Source organism: Salarias fasciatus, chromosome 10, assembly GCF_902148845.1.
Source record: "Salarias fasciatus chromosome 10, fSalaFa1.1, whole genome shotgun sequence".
NCBI classification, from domain to species: Eukaryota; Metazoa; Chordata; class Actinopteri; order Blenniiformes; family Blenniidae; genus Salarias; species Salarias fasciatus.
In genome coordinates, this window is record NC_043754.1 from 6,996,025 (window position 1) to 7,013,576 (window position 17,552).

Here is a 17,552-nt window from a genome sequence, read left to right on the forward strand (position 1 = left end):
CATATGTATATGTTTATCATAAATGTGTGTCTGCTGTGGTGCAGTACACATTTACATATGAAGCTACAGTAGAATTAATATTTAACTATCCCTACCAGATCAGAATGAAATCATTAGTTCACGTGGTGCAATATGAGCGCTTGCTGTCTCTTTCACTACTGCTTGGCAAATTCATTCTTAATATCTTTTCCAAGTTTCTTTCCCTTTAACTTCTGCACATTTATCCATCGACATTCTACAATGATTTTCTATTCCATATGACCTTCCCCATTCATGCATCTGAACCCTCAACAATACAAAAAAGAACGTATACTGATCGAACATTTTCCAGAATAACTTATGATGAAAGAAGAAGAAAATACAGCTATGACTGAAACTAAATATGAACTAAAAAAACACACAAACACGAATGCTGTGCATTTCCTCTATTATTCCCATATTCCTCACAAACAAACACAACAATGGAGGCTAAAAATAGACAAAATTTTAAAGAAATGATGGTCGAATCATCCACCTTTTCCAAAATTCCTTTTGCAGTCTTAGGACATAAATGATCCTTTCTGCCTCAAAAAGCAATATGACATGGTGTAACCAGACCGCCGTTTTTAAGAGGAAACAGGCTTGACAGTCTGCTTTTTAAAACTATCAATGACTAATTAGTGATCGCTCCTTGGAATCATGCCTCAACTTAGTGCAGATTGTTAATTATTAAAAAAGACAGAGTGGTCCCAGACATGCCCACATGCTCCACAGCTCTGGATCATTAAATTAGTCCGTGGTGTTACTCCTCTCCAAATTTGTGCTCAATAACTGCACTGTGTAAAGATATGGAACTTACTTCTCCACATTACCGAGGAATCCTGCCATTTGTCTCAGAAAGTGCGACTCGTGAGGAGAATCTTCTAGGAAAATATCCTTATCATTTTCAGACCGCACATCCAAGTTCTGATATGAAGGAAGGGAGAAGCGATAAGTCTCGGTTTCAGAAGCCTGATCAGATGAAGCTTCGCTTCATGACAAGGGGAGTAAATCGAAGTGACTGCGAGGAGGACGGCATGCTGTCTCGTGTCACAGCGCCATCAGCTGTGAGAAACGGACGCCATCCGCATCAATACTCAGGTCTAGGTGAACTGCCGGCACAGCTTCAGAGCCTTGTCTGAGGAAATAAAAGGAAGTACTGGGTAATCAGGAGCTTCTTAGTCATTACACATTTGCTTTTGTGAAGGAACAAGGCGCGATGGAGGCTGAGCGTCGGGAAGTTAGGCCTGATTTTTTTTTTTTTTTTTTTGCAGAAACTGATAGCGTTCTGAAATTTAAAAGCCTTCAGCTATCACAGATGGCCGATCATCAACCTAGCATCAATAAATCACGCAGAAAATCAGCCGTGAAAAATGGGTTGCTAAAGTTTGCTGACTTGGTGTTTTCACAAATGGCATTAAAAGCGCTTCGCTGCGGAGTATTTTTCTTGGCTTTACAGTGTTTTGGGTCGCATGGAGTCACAGTCATTGCAAATGAAATCTAATTTATTCTGAATAAAAGTAATAAAAGCTTGATAAATGAAGGGGGGAAAAAAATCACTTAATCCTCTAAACCAGAAGCAGATGACCATAATTGCAAAAAGCTGAATTACTGTTAGTGGCCTACAGTGTTAGCACACATGGCGGGCAGAGAGGTCCGTCATGTGAAATGTGGCATTTTGACACTTTACTGACATTGATGGTCATGTTTGATCCCCGCTGATATTTCCTGTCACTCTGTTTCTCCACAGAGGAAAGAACTGGAACCAGAGGTGACAACTAATCTCCATCAAAACTGAGCATTGAAAAAAAAAAAAAAAACTCTGGGGAACGAGCTGCTCCTATAAAAACTGAGTACACTCCTACACACACGCACACACACGCACACACACACACACACACACACACACACACACACAACACCGACGGACTCAGCCTCCCAGAGCTGACGGACTGCGTGCGGACGCCTGAGAAGACGCTTTGGAGACGCATTGGGAAGAAAAGTGCAAATGGTGCTGCAGCACCTCCTGCTCTGTCAGCCCCACTTCAAAAAGTAAGCTCACCGCACGAAATCCTGCGCTTGATCTGGTGTGTGTTTGAAGTTTTTGTCACTTTTGGTTTTCTTAAATTTTAACATTGCTATCATACTGTAGTAGGATCGAATTGTTTGTCTCTGACTCCTGCTCTCATTTTGAGTCACAGCAATAAGAATCACTTGAAAAGAAGATGATCCATGACTTTGGTTAACAGTAGTGAACAATGTTCAATTGAGGGGAAAATTCAATTCATGTGGCTTTATCCATTTATTTAATTTGTGCATTTTCTCCTCAACTCCAGAGATGGGTTTAAAACATGGACTTAAAACTTTAAATTTGGAATCCAATAATGAATTAAAAAGCAGTGTTTTGTCACATTTCGTTCTAAAGATATTGCAGTATAGAAAGTGCATTGCTATTTGGTTTGCTAAAAATAATTACAATGAAGTGCTTCCAAATAGCTGGCCTCCCTTTACAGATAAAGTGTTTCTTAGAATCAAAACTTACGTTTAATTAAAATTAAATCTATTCTCAGTAGATCGTGATCACTTCAGCATTTATCCACTGAATTAGTCCCTGTCCATTTTTAACGATCCACCTTTTGGAGAGTATTTGTTGAGCCGTTATGTGTGAATTTGCTGCCATCAACCAAATGGACACTCTAAGCCAGGGCTGTCAAACACATTTAGTTCAGTAGTTGAGCGAGCCACACTGGTTAAAAAAAAAAAAGGTGCCGTAATAATCTTTAAATTTGAAACTTAAAGTTTTTCTTTGTTGTGGGGTGTATTGGAAGTTTTGAAAAATGTAAAATGTTTTGCAATTACTACAAAACATGACTACAATCTCAACATTTCACTAGTTTTAATGATTTTTTTTTCTTTTACAAAATTCAGTGACATGTCCAAAAAACCTGGGACTCCAAGCTGTTCCACTGTGCGTGTTTTCATAAACTCACCCTGACACAAAGTCAAAGGTTTCTTTTGCAATTTCTATAATTTGCTTGGTCTTTACCCGTGGGCCTTATGTTTGACACCCCTGCCTTAAATGAAGGGACCAGTTCCATGTTAACGCAGCTCTTGTCCTTCACAACTCCTCCCCAGCGTGTTTTTGCTGAATATGGTCACATAGCTGCGTTATGGTAGCCGAGCTGTCAGCACTGTGTGGGGCAGTTTGATGAGTCGCTCATTAAACTCACATTAAGTCGTGTCAGTTAGTAGAATGAAACGCATGTTTGATTTTTTTTATTTATTTATTTCTGACTGAGTTAATCAGACATCATTAAAATTGTACATTTTCACCTGGACATGCTCCCGTGAGGGAAAAGTACATTTCAGGAACTTTAAGTTGCTGGAAATCAGTGAGCTTCAGGAGCATGAACAGGCATTTGACTATAAACACCTTCAGTTTTTAATCAACCAAACATGTATAAAATGAAAATATAGGTATTAATGAACAGTCACTGCCTCTTAGTTGACTTGAGCTTTCCAGCCTCCCACAAATGTTCCTGTTGGTTGTGGTGATGAGGATGATGATGATAATGATGATGTTGTGTTTGCATCAGCATTCAGAGCCAACGAATGGTGTTAACACTTTATTTGACTCAACCATGAACATTACATAACAGGGATACCCATCCATTCATCCATTCATCCATCTGTCCGTCCGTCCATCCGTCCATCCATCCATCCGTCCAGGCCACGGATGTCTCATTCACTCACCATTCTTCAGCATAAATGATGAACTTCTGTCACGTTTTGTCGTTTTGTTTTCATGATGTTTGGAGTCAACTGAGTCTCTGAGCTTCTCGCTTGCTTCTCGCATCGCTTGTACATTTACATTTATCACACCATCGTCTGTGAAGACACGTTCCTTACATAAACCAGGATCCTCTGTGAGGAAGGAAGAGTTTAAAGGAGCTGGAATGTTTTCATCCTACCGTTCTTTGTGTGGGAATGCAAACTGCAGCACTTTCAGTCGATTATAGTCATGAAAACATCTAAAGAGACAGGCGATCATACTTTTCTATGCTTATGGACAATGATTGTTTGAGTTTGAATTGTTTGAATAGTGAATACTCGTTAAAGCATTGGTCAAACTGTGACTGCGTTAGCCTCTACACCACAGCATAGCTTTGTACAGTATATGGAAGTTTGTTTTCAATAATATGTATTTTCACATTCATCAGGCACTAAAAGCGTCTTTTCTCCTGCCTTCAGATGAAGCCGCTCAGTTTGTTCGGTTCCAGAGAAATGGGCGCTTTACTCTAATTTAAGTGTAATGAAAGAGCCATGAAGACTATTTGTTTCTTTAATGCAAATTTAATTCAGCCAGCCTTTGTAAAGGATCATACTTTTAAAATCATTAGCCCACAATACAACAAAATGTACAGAAATTACCACTTGGAAAGATCACAACATGAAGTTTTCTTTCCCTGTTTTTGCATCTTTCTGGGGAAACAAATCTTCAATTCACCTCAGAATTAAAACTGAGGTGTAACAAATAGAAACCGAGCCAAACTGTACCTCCTATTCAAACCGGCAGTGATTAAATAAGAGATAATGAAGCCGTTAAACAAACTAACACTTACTGTAGCTACAGTTAAACAGTGAGCCGTAACGCTCGATTATCCTCCTCGTTTTCCCTTTTGGGCACGAGGCCAAGCAAAGCAATCAGTTAAAGTTTTTCAGTAACGGTAACCAGCAGCTTTACGGTGGGTTTTGCCTTAAGACACACACTGAGCCCCGACTTTACAACTTAACATAAATGACCAGATTCTAAAATTCTGTTTATTTCCCAAACTAAGAAAAATGAAAAAAACTAAAGAAACTTGTACTGGTTTAGAAAAGCAGGCTGGCCAGATTTGTTGGGGTGAAAGTGAGGTCGTGTGCAGCGATGGGAGAGTGGAGACTTTTGGAAAAGTGTGTGTGAGGCATCTTGGGAAACAAAGCAACTTTTGCCTGAGATCTGATCACTCCCACAGCTGATACTTCATGCAGCAGCAAAACCCACACAGACACAGTATAAAGTCAAAGTCAAGCGTACCCTGCATAGGATCAGTGTGTATATGTGTGTGTGTGTGTGTGTGTGTGTGTGTGTGTGTGTGTGTGTGTGTGTGTGTGTGTGTGTGTGTGTGTGTGTGTGTGTGTGTGTGTGAGCCCCGGGGGCGGCCTGTATCTATTTATCCACTGTGATTCCTCATATGGTGAATGATAAACTCATACAGCTTCAAGTGCAGCAACACAAGACAATATTTATCAAGACAAGCGGGCTCATGTACGGCCGTTACTTTCAAACCGCAGCTACAATTCAATCTCATAAGGAGATTTATTACAATTTGATATATTTAACGGCTCTGTAATTAATTCTCCAAGTTGCATTACTGGAGCCATTTCTCCCTGGGAGGAAGTTTTATGAGACAAAAGTGGATTTTAACTGGGTGACATTCATTATTTCAGTCATCAGTCAAAAAAAGGGGGGGGGGGGGGGGGGGGAACAGGCATTTGTTTTGCTTAATACTTCGAACAAGGAAAATAAAGGCGGAAAAAAAGAACAGAGGAAATGATGCTGAGAGCGAGAAGAGGAGCTGCTGCGAAGGGAAAGAGAGAAAAACAGGCAGAGAAAGGACAAAATCACTGGAGGAGAGAATAAGACGACGTCTGTAATTTTGGACAATGCATTTAAAGACGTTTGGGACTGTGGCGCAGACGGCTGGCAGGCCGGTGAAAGGGCGGCGTGATTGTGAGGAAGGCCTGATGACGATGATGATGAAGCAAACGGAAAACTGGGTCTCACACAACCATGATTTAGGGGAAAAAAAAAAAAAAACTGCGACGGCGAGAGCAAGGACACAAGTGTGTCTTCTAAATGAGAAGCAGGACGGCTTTTGTTAAATCGGTGCGGGCTGAAATTGAGTCGTCAGAAGTCCGGGCTGCACCGACTGTATTCGCTACAGTACGGGCCGCTTGACGCGGAGGGGAGCGTGGAGATGCACGGCGCTGGAAGGCACTTGAGTGATACGGCGAACTGCGAAACGGGATGAGTTCGCGGCCCCGGCGTGTGACGGGAAGCGACCTGTGATCGGTCCCAGCACTGAAACGCTGGAGTTATTTATAAGACTTTATGGCTCGAACCAGGACGCAGGTTTAATTTTCTGAAGGACAGATTGTTTATATCAACGTCCACACGATGAAAAACCTACAAGGGTTTTCTGTTCTTATAGATGTTTTGATAGATAGAAGATTGAGCCACATTGTGCTGTAATTACGCTTCAAAACTCACAGTTTCTCTTGATGAACCTGAATTATCCACACAGGTAACTTCTGTTTGGTCCCTTCATGCTGCTGAATGCAGGCTTACTGCTGTGCGGTGGCCATGTTTGCATCCGTTCCCAGAGCAGTAATTGTGGATTTGCTGTGAAAATTGCTCAGGCACATACGTTACTGAAAAGCCGACGCATCTCTTCAAATCAGTCACTGTTGTTTCCATTGAAATCAGTTCGAGAAAACTCAGAAAGAACAAAACAATACAAAACAATAGATCCTCAAAGCCCCGGTGTGTTAACAGTTCCCAGGATTTCTCTTGATTATATGTTATTCTTAGCTTTTGTGTCCTAACTTCAGTTTTTGGTTGTTTGCTATGATGTTGCTAAAAGTTGAGTAGTTTCTTGTCAAGAGACAAGAGTTTAACCAGAAAGAGAGAAATTTTACAGGGGTGTTCAGATAAATTGATTGAAAAAAAGCGAAAAGTGGAGAGTTTATTAAAAACTGTGCTTCATAAGCCTGTTTTAGTAAAAATGATTTATTAAATTGTATAATATATTTCAGACACAGTACTAAAGAAACGTAGTAAATGCTACAGCTTGATAAATTCAGCAGAGTCAGTTCAATCAGGGATACATGAAGCCCGATTTCAACTTCAGTAAATAACCTTTAAATGTAAACTTTAAAGTTTCTCTTTGTTGTGTCACAGAGTATACTTGATGAAATTGTCTATATTTTCACCAAAATCAAACAATTTCTTTTGAAAAATTACTACAATCTCAAAATAAAACCATTTTTTAATGAGACCTTCTGGTTCAACATGCAGAGAAAAAAACGTCTGGTGAAACTGTTCTTCCTTCATGGCAGCATCACCGATGTCTCAGCTAAGGTTCCAGTGTCCTGTCTATAATCTTGAAAAAGGCACTGCTCAGAATGGAGGCGTTTTTCGGCTCTGAGCCGTGTGCTGCTGTGCGCCGTCGGTGGAAGACACAACACGAGCTCGACAGTCTTGCTGGCGAGTAAACTTCAGATGTGTCAGTCTGTGTCGGTGGTCATAATGCGGTCTTTGATCAGGCCCTGGCTGGCTTCTCAAATGCTTTGCACCGCTTTTAATGTTGCTGCTGCGCAAAATAGAGGAAACGGTTTCATCTCGAGAAGCGCCAACTTCCCCGTTTTGAGAAAAGGCACTTGATCATTTTAAATGCGACTTATAAAGGCAAATTTATCTTCTGCCTTTAAGTCAAGGAGTCGGCCCGCGGTTGTCACGCTTCAGCTGGGTCTCTGATTGGATTTTTTTATTTGTGAGAAAGGGAGAGAGGGAGCTTGGTTAACTTAATTGGTAAAATCTGAATTCAACCCTGACAGGTTGGAAAATACAAGGCTGTGAGAGGCCGAGGCAGCTGAGTCACACAACAAACCCGCTGCCTTCCGGGCGAAAATTAACCTCTGAAAACAGCACAGGAGGGGAAAAAAAAACGAGGAGACAGATAACATCAGTGGAGAAGCTCTCCGGATCCCCGACACCTTGACAGAGCTGTGAGCGGATGCCTGGCGGCCATGTTGGACGTCCAGCAGCTATGAACACAGAACACGACTTCAAACCCTGCTTCCTCATCGCTGCTAAAGTCTGGAAACTGTCTGCTAAAACTGCAAACTGTCCACTTAAACAGGAGAAAAATGTATGTGACCAAGAGCAGGAAACTGGTGTTTGTGGAGTTCATAGATTACGTTAGCATTAATTCGTTCTACACAGATACATGTGATCAGCAAGGTTAAAATGCTGCTGTTTGTTACAGGGATTAGAGATACAGTGCGTCACAGAATTGAGAGTTCACACAAGGCATGTTTTTCGAGTTCTGGATCCGTTTTTTTCCTCTGTTGTTGTCACTTTGATCTTTTCTCATAGAAGCAGAGCGTTTAAGAAAGCTTTAAGAAATTGCTTCTTTCAGATTGTAATGATGGTGTTAAAATGTCATTTCATCAGAGAACATCAAGCTTTGCAGGTAATTTGCTGCTCAAATGTGCACCGGAAAGCTTCGGGCAGATCAGTTTTAATGTTTTTTTATTAAAATAGGACTTCCTTCTTCTTCTTCTTCTTCTTTGTTGCAGGGAAACTGAATTTTGCTGCATTTAGCAATAAAACACTTGAGTTCAGTTGAGGTGACTGACTGCATTACAGTAAAACCCTCCTGGATTAGGGTATTGATCAGGGTTAGCATGCTGTACGCTCAAAGCGAAACCCTCCCAGAATCCTGTCAGCATCATGTACGATTTGGTGTTACCTTCAAACACAATGTGGGGGAAGCACATGGCTGCGAGGCGCTGCTGCCTTTTTGTTAATGCTGGGAGGATTTACCTGTAATCTGGCCGTCTCAGGGAAGAAACGTTGAGGCTGAAAAATTCAAGGGGGCAGCAGCAGCTGGATGGGGTGTTGGACTGGTGGTATGACGGGTTATGCTATAGTTAAGATACACAGTCTGTGCCACAAGAAAGAAAAAGTTGAAAGTTTAAATGTAATTTTTTGGTCGCTATTTTACCGGTCTGACCCACTGAAGATGAAGTTGGGCTGCATGTGGCCCCTGAACTGAAATGTGTTTGACAGTCCTGGTCGAGATGAGCCGCCGAGGTTCAAACCGAGCATGAAGATGAGACAGAAAGGTGATTTAAGAGGCTGTGAATGTGGTGTGGTCGTTTGTGCCAGATGGTCTGATCTGAGTCTTTCATAAACTGCTGATCCTCGGGGATTTTCGGCCATCTCCACAGGGTTTACAGAATGGTGAGAAACAGAGAAAATATCCAGAGAGCCGCGGTTCCCCGCTGAAAATGCCCACTAAATGACAGAGGTCTGAGGAGAATGGCCACAGTGGTTTGAGATGGCAAAACGACAACAGGAACTCAAGTCACCACCTGTTAGAGCCTGTGTGCAGAAGACCGAGATTTTCTTGGCACACTTAGAATAAACTGAGCTTTGTTTAAACACCGCAGTCTACTAGAGTACTGTTACTGACCATTGTCCCACAGTTTGAGGGGGACTTTCGACAGAATAACACACTGTGTCTCAACGTTCCTCAAAATTGGCTCCTTTGTACTACAATGATATCCAGATCTGAGCCCAGCAGAGCTCCTCTGGGACACGGTGGAACGGGACGGTTGCGTCATGAATGTCCGTCTGACAAATCCGAAGCAACTTTAGGGCCTGAGTGTGTGTGATTGCCCTGTTTTCTGCCCTGCGATCCGCTGCTGACCTGTCCGGGATGAGCTCTGCCTCCGCTCGTCGTCAGCAGGGATCTTCATCGCAGCCCTGCAGCCCAAAGTGAGATGAAGCGATTTAGAAAACAAATAAATGAAAGAGTCACGGCCGTAAAGCATGAATACTCACTTTGCACATGCAAGTGGGGAAACTGATTGTTTTCTTAAATCGTATTTCGAAGACTTGATGCCGCGGTCACGTTTAATCTGTCCTCGCAGTGCAGAGTGCAAATACTTTTCATTTATGGGTTATTATGGACTATGTGACAAAAATAAGCACAGGATTTTCACTGAAAAAACCACAAATCTCTCTATATGTCACATACACTGGGTCTTTGTGTCAGCAGCTGAGATGAGAAACTGCTGAGTGCAAATCCAATCAATCCTTCATGCCAAGAAATCGGTGCATAAACCAAGAAGAAAAGTGAGTTAGTACGGGGGCGAATCCATTACTTCTTTAGCCTTTAACACGTTATTCAATCTGCCTTTATGGCACATTCGTATTCTCAAAAGAGGAGGAGATGATGGAGATTTGATGGGATTGTGATGCACTGGAACATCAAGTAATTTGTAATTAAAATTGATCATGAGCCACAGACCCGGGGACTCATTTGGACCGAAAACATAAACATAGACGGCTTCATTCTTTACACAAAATGTCAATGAAGCAACAATGAGGACTTTGATTTTGCGAAGGATAGAAGCAATCTGCGGAGTGTAAAATGCATCTGTTCTAAGCTGTTTCTGTGTTTATTTCTAGGGAACAAAGTCTATTTGTGTGTCCTTGTTTTTGATGGCTTGAAGATTACAGAACCTTTCTGCATCTTATCTGCAGAATTACAGGAAATATTACTAAACCCCACAGCCTCGATGCTTGGTCTGAGTGACTAGATTGTACTTTACTGCCTCATATTTGTGACTGTCTCTTGATTTATTTGTGTCATCACCCTAAGCAGCATGTTTTGCATCATCTTTTCCGCGTGTCCAATCCACAAATCTAAAATGCGATCCGCAGATGTGGCATGTAAGATAAGCTGCGGGCTGCTATTATCTTTTCCCCGCCATCAGTAAAGTGGATTTCCCGATACATCAGCAACCCCTTCGGTCATCCAAAATCCAGTTTTCCAGATTTCTCAGCCCTATTCCTCTGTGGGGGTCTTAATGGGGAGATGGGATTCAGAGGTCTTGCTCAGAGCTGATTTCTGTCACTCTCCCTCCCTCCCTCCCCGTCTGTTTTATTTTTTATGTAAATCGATCCAGTCTTGGGTTCCAGTATTAGATTGGGGGTTGTTGTGTGTACTGTACTCTGCCTAAGGCGGCTGGCTGTCTGGATAACACATTACCCCACATCCCTGCACCCCCCCCCCCCCCCCCCCCCCCACCCCCCACCCCCACCCACCACCCCACAACCCTTATAGAGAAGCTGAAATGCAGACTGCAACCATATAGATTGTTCACATGTGGGTTAATGTTTGCAATTTGATCGTGCATGGACAGACAAACACACAGGACTTCAGATGTATTCACACACAGGCGAGCACAAAGGGCAGCTGAGCTCCATGCGCTTTTATATCATTTTGTAATAGATGGAGAAAAATGAGCAACCACGAGGCAGAAATATGGGGAAAAAAAAGAAAAATCCTGAGTTGTGGGTGTGCTGCTGTGCTTTGTAGCACCTGCTTAATCCAGGGACTCATGGCTCAATATGCTCTATTAATCCCCCTGGCTCTCTGCTCCACTTCAATCTCACACCACATCTAGCTTGTTTTTAAAGGGCTGGCCCAAATACTCCTCCGTTCAAGAGACTCACTGCTGAAGCTCGGGGGATTCAGAAGTCATCCATTCTTTAGCACTACTCAGCCCCTTTCCCTCTGTCCTCCTCTCTCTCTCTCACACACACACAGAAACATTTTCAGCAGAAAACTCTACATGTCATTTTTGGGGAGGTTTTTTTTCATGATAAAGTGAATCAGTATCAAACTGCGTAAAGTAACATTCTCAGTTTTTTAAATTTTTTATTTCACTCTTCAGGTTTCACTTAACGTGCACTGACACCACTTTGCCGTGTCAAGAGGACTGAAATGGAAATAGGCACAAGAAAAGGGATTAGAGAGTCGAATTGAACAGAGAAAGCGTGAGTTGTTAATATTTCGTGGAGCCGGAAACTCAGTCAATACTCCCATTTCGAAGCACAGCGTTGGGAAAACATGAACTGCAGAACACGGCACACCAAATATTGCACGACAGATGGTGACGACAGAAAATTTCACATAAGAAATCTTCCCGGTTGGGGTCATATATGCAGAATTATGTGAACAATGTCCAAGCAGAATCAGAGAAAAAACAGCAGGACAAACTGAACAAAAAGAAAATTCTGCCTGAAAACTGATTTTCTTTGAAAACATCACACGTCCCAGCTTTAGAAATCCATTTTTTTCCCGTCTGTGACACATTTCGCTGCAGCCAAAATATAAATTGCATCCAGTCAGCCTCAATCTCAGACGCCCATTTTCCAGGCTGCGCACTTTGTTTTTAGTGGAAGTATCAAATGGCTGCGATCAATGGGCATAAAAGTGTCCAGATGGGTTTGATAGTTGAACCGTGAAGTTCAATTCAAGTCTAACCTAATAGTGAATTATTTACATGCTTGCATTTTAACATCCACGTCTCTCAGTGGAGACTCAAAGCGATCCTCCATTGGCACAGAATTCTGTGATTATTTGCAAACGACCCACAGTAATTACTGTTCTATGAAATGTCTCCGAACCTGTCTCTACTGAACAACTGCTGGAGTGTTTGATGATTTTTTTTTTTTTTCCCCAAATGGTGATTCATTACTTGAAAATGAGTGAAATGTCTCCAAAGTTTATTCTCACAGTTTCCAGTGTTTTTTTTCTCATGAACAAGTGCACACACTGATGAATGTTTGCAAATACGTACTCGACAAATTCAACTCCCGGCAGAGTTGTCATTCATTCGGTTAATTATCGTGCTGTCTAGCTTACACTCCTGGGAATACTGTAATCTGTATGAGAGCCCACTGGCTCTTGCAGATCACCTCGGATTTGCGACGAAATCAATACTACAGTCTGACTATGTTCGCCGCGGTGTGGGCCTTAACAGTTTGACTCATGCTCCTGGTTATTGAAGACTTCGAAGGGCTCAGTTTGTCACTGACAGTGTTGCAATTGACCATTTTCCAAATCTTTGCTGTCAATACTGTGCTTGCTGTTATGGTATCCCTCACTTAATTAGCAACAACAAATCACGATGCCAATCAGCATCTGAGCGCAGCTTATGTGGATTCCCACTGCACAATTACAGAGATTGGAAAATAGTTAATTAGCTGTCACATCGTCTGCATTCAGCTACAGATTTTATCTTTCCGTAACTCTTTTATTGCACTGCGATACAACAGAACTCAGTTAAGTCAACACGATCCAGGGAGAAGTTTTATACAGTGGCGAGCCGGCTCGGAATGCTCCTGGTGATCACTCTACATGTTCTTCCTACTTGATAATGAAAAGTATATTCAGCTCTTACTGGCTAATGCAGCCATCTGCTGGCAACTCCTAATGGAGTTATGGAGCCTCTCAAGATCTCATAAATAATTTAGACATGGAGAGTATTCTCAAGGCCTCATATTTACGCACAAGGCTTAATTCTCAGTGTAAGATTGGATTTGTTGATTCCAGAGTGGCTTTCCTGGACTTGTTTCTGTCTGAATATTCAGACGACTTCACAAACCCAAATTGAGTTGTTTTTTTTTTCCCCCCCTCTAATCTTGGATTACTCTTCCTAATTCAGCATAATGATTGTTGGCTGTGGAGTATCTTTGTGCCTCTTTGACTTTGACTGGGTGGCAGTGTGTTGTAAGAGGCTGTGTTGGGAATTCTCACAGATCCATCCATGCATGCACATCCTCAAGATTTAGTAATTAATTATTGTCGAAAAAGAAAACTTAATCTGGTTACTGACTGCAAGATGTCTTTGTTTTTGACATAGTCATAATAATAATAATGATAGTAGTGTGTTCCTAGAATCTCATAGTGCTTAAACCTAAGCTTAGACGTAAGAGACTGGAAGCGCAGCATTTTGTTGTGTGAAATCATCTGAGTTATCACCTGGGACTAGTCACTAATTCATGTATCAGCACTAACTGTTAATTTCTCTTTCTCTCACAGGGTGGAGGTCACAGGATCCCAGCCTCCTGCAGTGATTTGAGGATTAACCGCACCCTGGGAAAAACAGAGACAGTGCTTATGTGCATCATAATGGCACCTGCATGTGTGACCAGACTCGGGACTTGGCTCCTCATGCTGTTTATTTGCTTCACACACTTTGCCAGCATGTTTCATTTTGCTGCAGCGACGATACAAGGGTATGTTGGAGAGACTGATATGTCATGCCCATCCGTATGCAGGTGCGATGAGGACTTTATCTACTGCAATGACCGTGGCCTGAGCTCCATCCCGTCACTGCCCCCCTCAGCATCTGTCCTGTACCTTCAGAACAACCACATCAACAACCCGGGCTTGCCGACCTCCTTGGAGCGCCATCTTGCCGTCCGTGTGGTCTACCTCTATGATAATGAACTGGATGAATTCCCCACGCACCTGCCACCATCTGTTCGTGAACTGCATTTGCAGGACAACAACATCCGCACCATTCCACGTAGCACACTGGCTCGGATGCCCCTGCTAGAAAAACTCCACTTGGACGACAATTCTATTTCCACTGTCTCCATCGAGGACCAGGCCTTTGCTGACAACCCACGGTTGCGCTTACTTTTCCTTTCACGCAACCACTTGTCTAGTATCCCCTCAGGGCTACCTGCCTCTCTTGAAGAACTCCGTCTAGATGATAACCGGATCTCGACTATTCCGACCCACGCCTTCCGAGGCCTCGCCTCACTTCGATGTCTTGTCCTGGATGGAAATCTTTTGGCCAACCAGCGCATTGCAGATGACACCTTCTCTCGCCTCTCTAACTTAACGGAGCTGTCCCTGGTGCGTAATTCTCTCCTGACGCCACCCGTTAACCTACCCAGTGCTCATCTGCAGCGACTTTCACTGCAGGACAATGCCCTGACACATATGCCACGCGGCTCCCTGGATGGTATGCGAAGGCTGCAGAGGCTGGACCTGTCAGGAAACAATCTGACCACACTGCCGAGAGGACTGTTCAAAGACCTGGATAGCCTGGGTCAGCTGCTGGTGCGAGGAAATCCCTGGAATTGTGGCTGCAACCTTCGATGGCTCTATGACTGGCTGCATGCCCGTGGTAACTCCATCACCGTCAGGGGTCTCACCTGTCATGGGCCTGACCGGGTGAGAGACATGCCTTTGCTAGACTTGACCAGTGAGATGGAGGACTGTGAGGTGGTGAGGACAGCAGGGACCAAAGACCGAGCAGGTGTATCTGGAGTTGAAGGGTCTACTACCAACACGCCTCCGCAGGGCTCTCTCTTCACTCTGCGGTCAAAGCGACCTGGCCTTGGGTTTCCCGACTCTTTCTTAGACTACACTCTCAGCAGCAGCGGAGTGGGTAAGAGTCTTGCCCTCAATGTGAAGCCTTTGTCCCACAACAGTGTTCGTGTTACCTGGAGCGTGGCTCAGCCAAGCTCCTCCTTCAGGCTAAGCTGGCTCCGACTCGGCACTGGAAACGCCATGGGGTCGATGACAGAGACGCTCGTCCGAGGTGATCGTCGAGAGTACCTGCTCACCTCCTTGCAGCCTCGCTCTAGCTACATCATCTGCATGGTGCCCTTGCCCGCGAGCTCAGAAAGCAAAGGTGTGATTTCTGGAGATGCTGACTCTGATGATGCTCTGGTTTGTGCAAAAGCTGAAACGTCAGAGCTGAGTCCGTTGGAGGAGGAGGAGGATGAAGACTCGAAGAAGATGACAACGTTGCCCCTGGCAGGAATCGTTGGTGGAGCCTCTGCCATTGTATCTCTGGCTCTTATTTTTGGAGTCTTCTGTTGGTATGGACATAGGACTGGGCATTTGTGCTCCCGTGACCACTACACTCGGAGCAACTCAAAAAAAAGGAAAAACTATGATGATTATATCGAGTCTGGCACTAAGAAGGACAACACCATCCTGGAGATTCGTGGCCCAGGCTTTCAGATGACACCGATGGCGGCTTGTCAACCGATGCAGCCGAAACCCCTTCGAGAGGATTACATCATTCATACCATATTCCCCTCTAATGGCACTGGCTTGTACAAAGGTGCCAATCATGTTTCTAATGCAGGACATGGGACTAACCGTGGCTATCGAGAAGCAGGAATCCCAGATATAGACTACTGTTACACATGATGCACTGTACCAGATCCTGTTCACAGTGTTATTGGTAAACTGTATAGATGCACAATTTCCCTTCGCATGGACACTTCTGAAGCACCCCTCTGTGCCTTCTTCTTCTGGTCTCCCATTCCAAATGACCTGCTGTTCACTGCACTGAAAGAACTGTAAGTGATCAACTGAAACTGAACCCGTGTGAAAACAGTTCGCGGCAGGACACAGCAGCCGATGCCCCAGTTGTAAATGCACAGCTGAGTGTTTCTTCACCATCTTAGTAATGGCCTGTGTATGTTTCCTTTTCTGCTCTTTCCCTGGGACACGTAAGCAAAGAATGTATCCGCTGTGAAAAGGTCAAACTGAGCACAGGTGCAGGTAGAGTTCCTCCTTCATGAACAGGAGCCGCAGCAGCCAGTTCAAAATGGATAAAGTATGACAAAGAGACATTTTTTGGTACACACCTCCAGTTCACCGGTCAAACGCAGTATGTAGTCTTATCAAGTCATTGTTCCAAATGCCTCAACTATATTGATGTGCCCTACCAGCTATCTGAGGAAAGGGCTTTGTAAAGCTGTGAATTGTTCTATTTCAAGCAACCCAATAACCACGTGTCTTAAAGTAGGCTTGTTATTACCTTATTCAGTAGTCGGGGGGGGGGGTGACGATCTTGACAGGGCTGGTCAGCCTGGCTAAAACCCCCCCGAGATCATTCACACAGGATCAGTATTGTAGTGTTGCATCACATGAAATGCAGCACAAGCGTGTAGATAATTTACTTGGATACCGACCGGGCTGTGTTTGAAAATGCTTCGCTATTTTTATCAGTGGTTTGTTTAGTAATGAAATCCTTGCACAGCTCTCTTTATTTATTTATTTTGTTCTTTATGTGATGTTTTGTTGTTTTTTCTTTTTGTCTCTGCTAAAAAAGCTTTTTTTTTTTTTTTTAATTTCCACCCTCCCGTTTGTCATTATTGATGAAATGCAGCTCTTGATTAAGACAGTGGCTTTGTTTTATCCAAACAAGTGAGGAAAATGCAGCGATGGCTGTCTCCAGGTTCATGTTTTGTTAAAAACAACAGAGCGAGAGTCCTTTACTGAGACTGTTTATATTATTATGTAATTTAAAAAAAAAAAAATTTAGACCCCATCCAAAGACGAGCATGTCAGCCCAATGAGACCGTCTAGAGACCAACCTCTTCTGTCCCTCTTTCCCAATGTCGTGCCTGTGTGCTTAACCTGTGGCTTCACTCGGTGACTCTCGGTTGAAAAATGTTTACTCCACCTCGGTGAAAGAGACATTGGCGACAGTGTGCATATAAAACTGGACTGGAGCTTCTTGATGACAAGGCGACAACTGTGAGTGCAACAGAGGAGACTCGAACCGCAAACACTGTTGACCTACACTGTGGGGCGGCGGCCAAGCTGTGCAGGAGGGGGGGCGGTGGGAGTGTGGGGGGGGGGTTCCGGCGGCTCCTCGGTGGAGGGGAGGTCATGGATGTTTGTTTTAGCAACGGTAAAAGGCCTCCACTCATTGCACCTCTTTTATTACTGAGCAGCACTAAAAATGTAAATGTATTAGCACTTAGCAGGGAACAGGGAGAAATGTAATGACAGGCGCGGGGAGACGGAGGGGAGAGAAACATCCTCGTGCACTGACAAAGACGCAGAATTGATGGCTCTGGCACAGTG

The 17,552-nt window shown here is 43.5% G+C and overlaps 1 protein-coding gene across 1 annotated transcript; it reads left to right on the top strand.

Annotated features, from left to right (window-relative positions):
- Window positions 1-1,997: 1,997 nt before the first annotated feature.
- flrt1a (fibronectin leucine rich transmembrane protein 1a) lies at window positions 1,998-16,939 on the top strand. Its single transcript, XM_030100861.1, has 2 exons — window positions 1,998-2,070; window positions 13,746-16,939. The coding sequence occupies exon 2, from the start codon at window positions 13,824-13,826 to the stop codon at window positions 15,879-15,881; it is 2,058 nt and encodes a 685-aa protein (XP_029956721.1). The 5' UTR covers window positions 1,998-2,070; window positions 13,746-13,823; the 3' UTR covers window positions 15,882-16,939.
- Window positions 16,940-17,552: the final 613 nt, after the last annotated feature.

Coding starts and splice junctions, on each gene's coding strand:
- flrt1a (XM_030100861.1), top strand. CDS start 13,824: ATGTGCATCATAATGGCACCTGCATGTGTGACCAGACTCGGGACTTGG.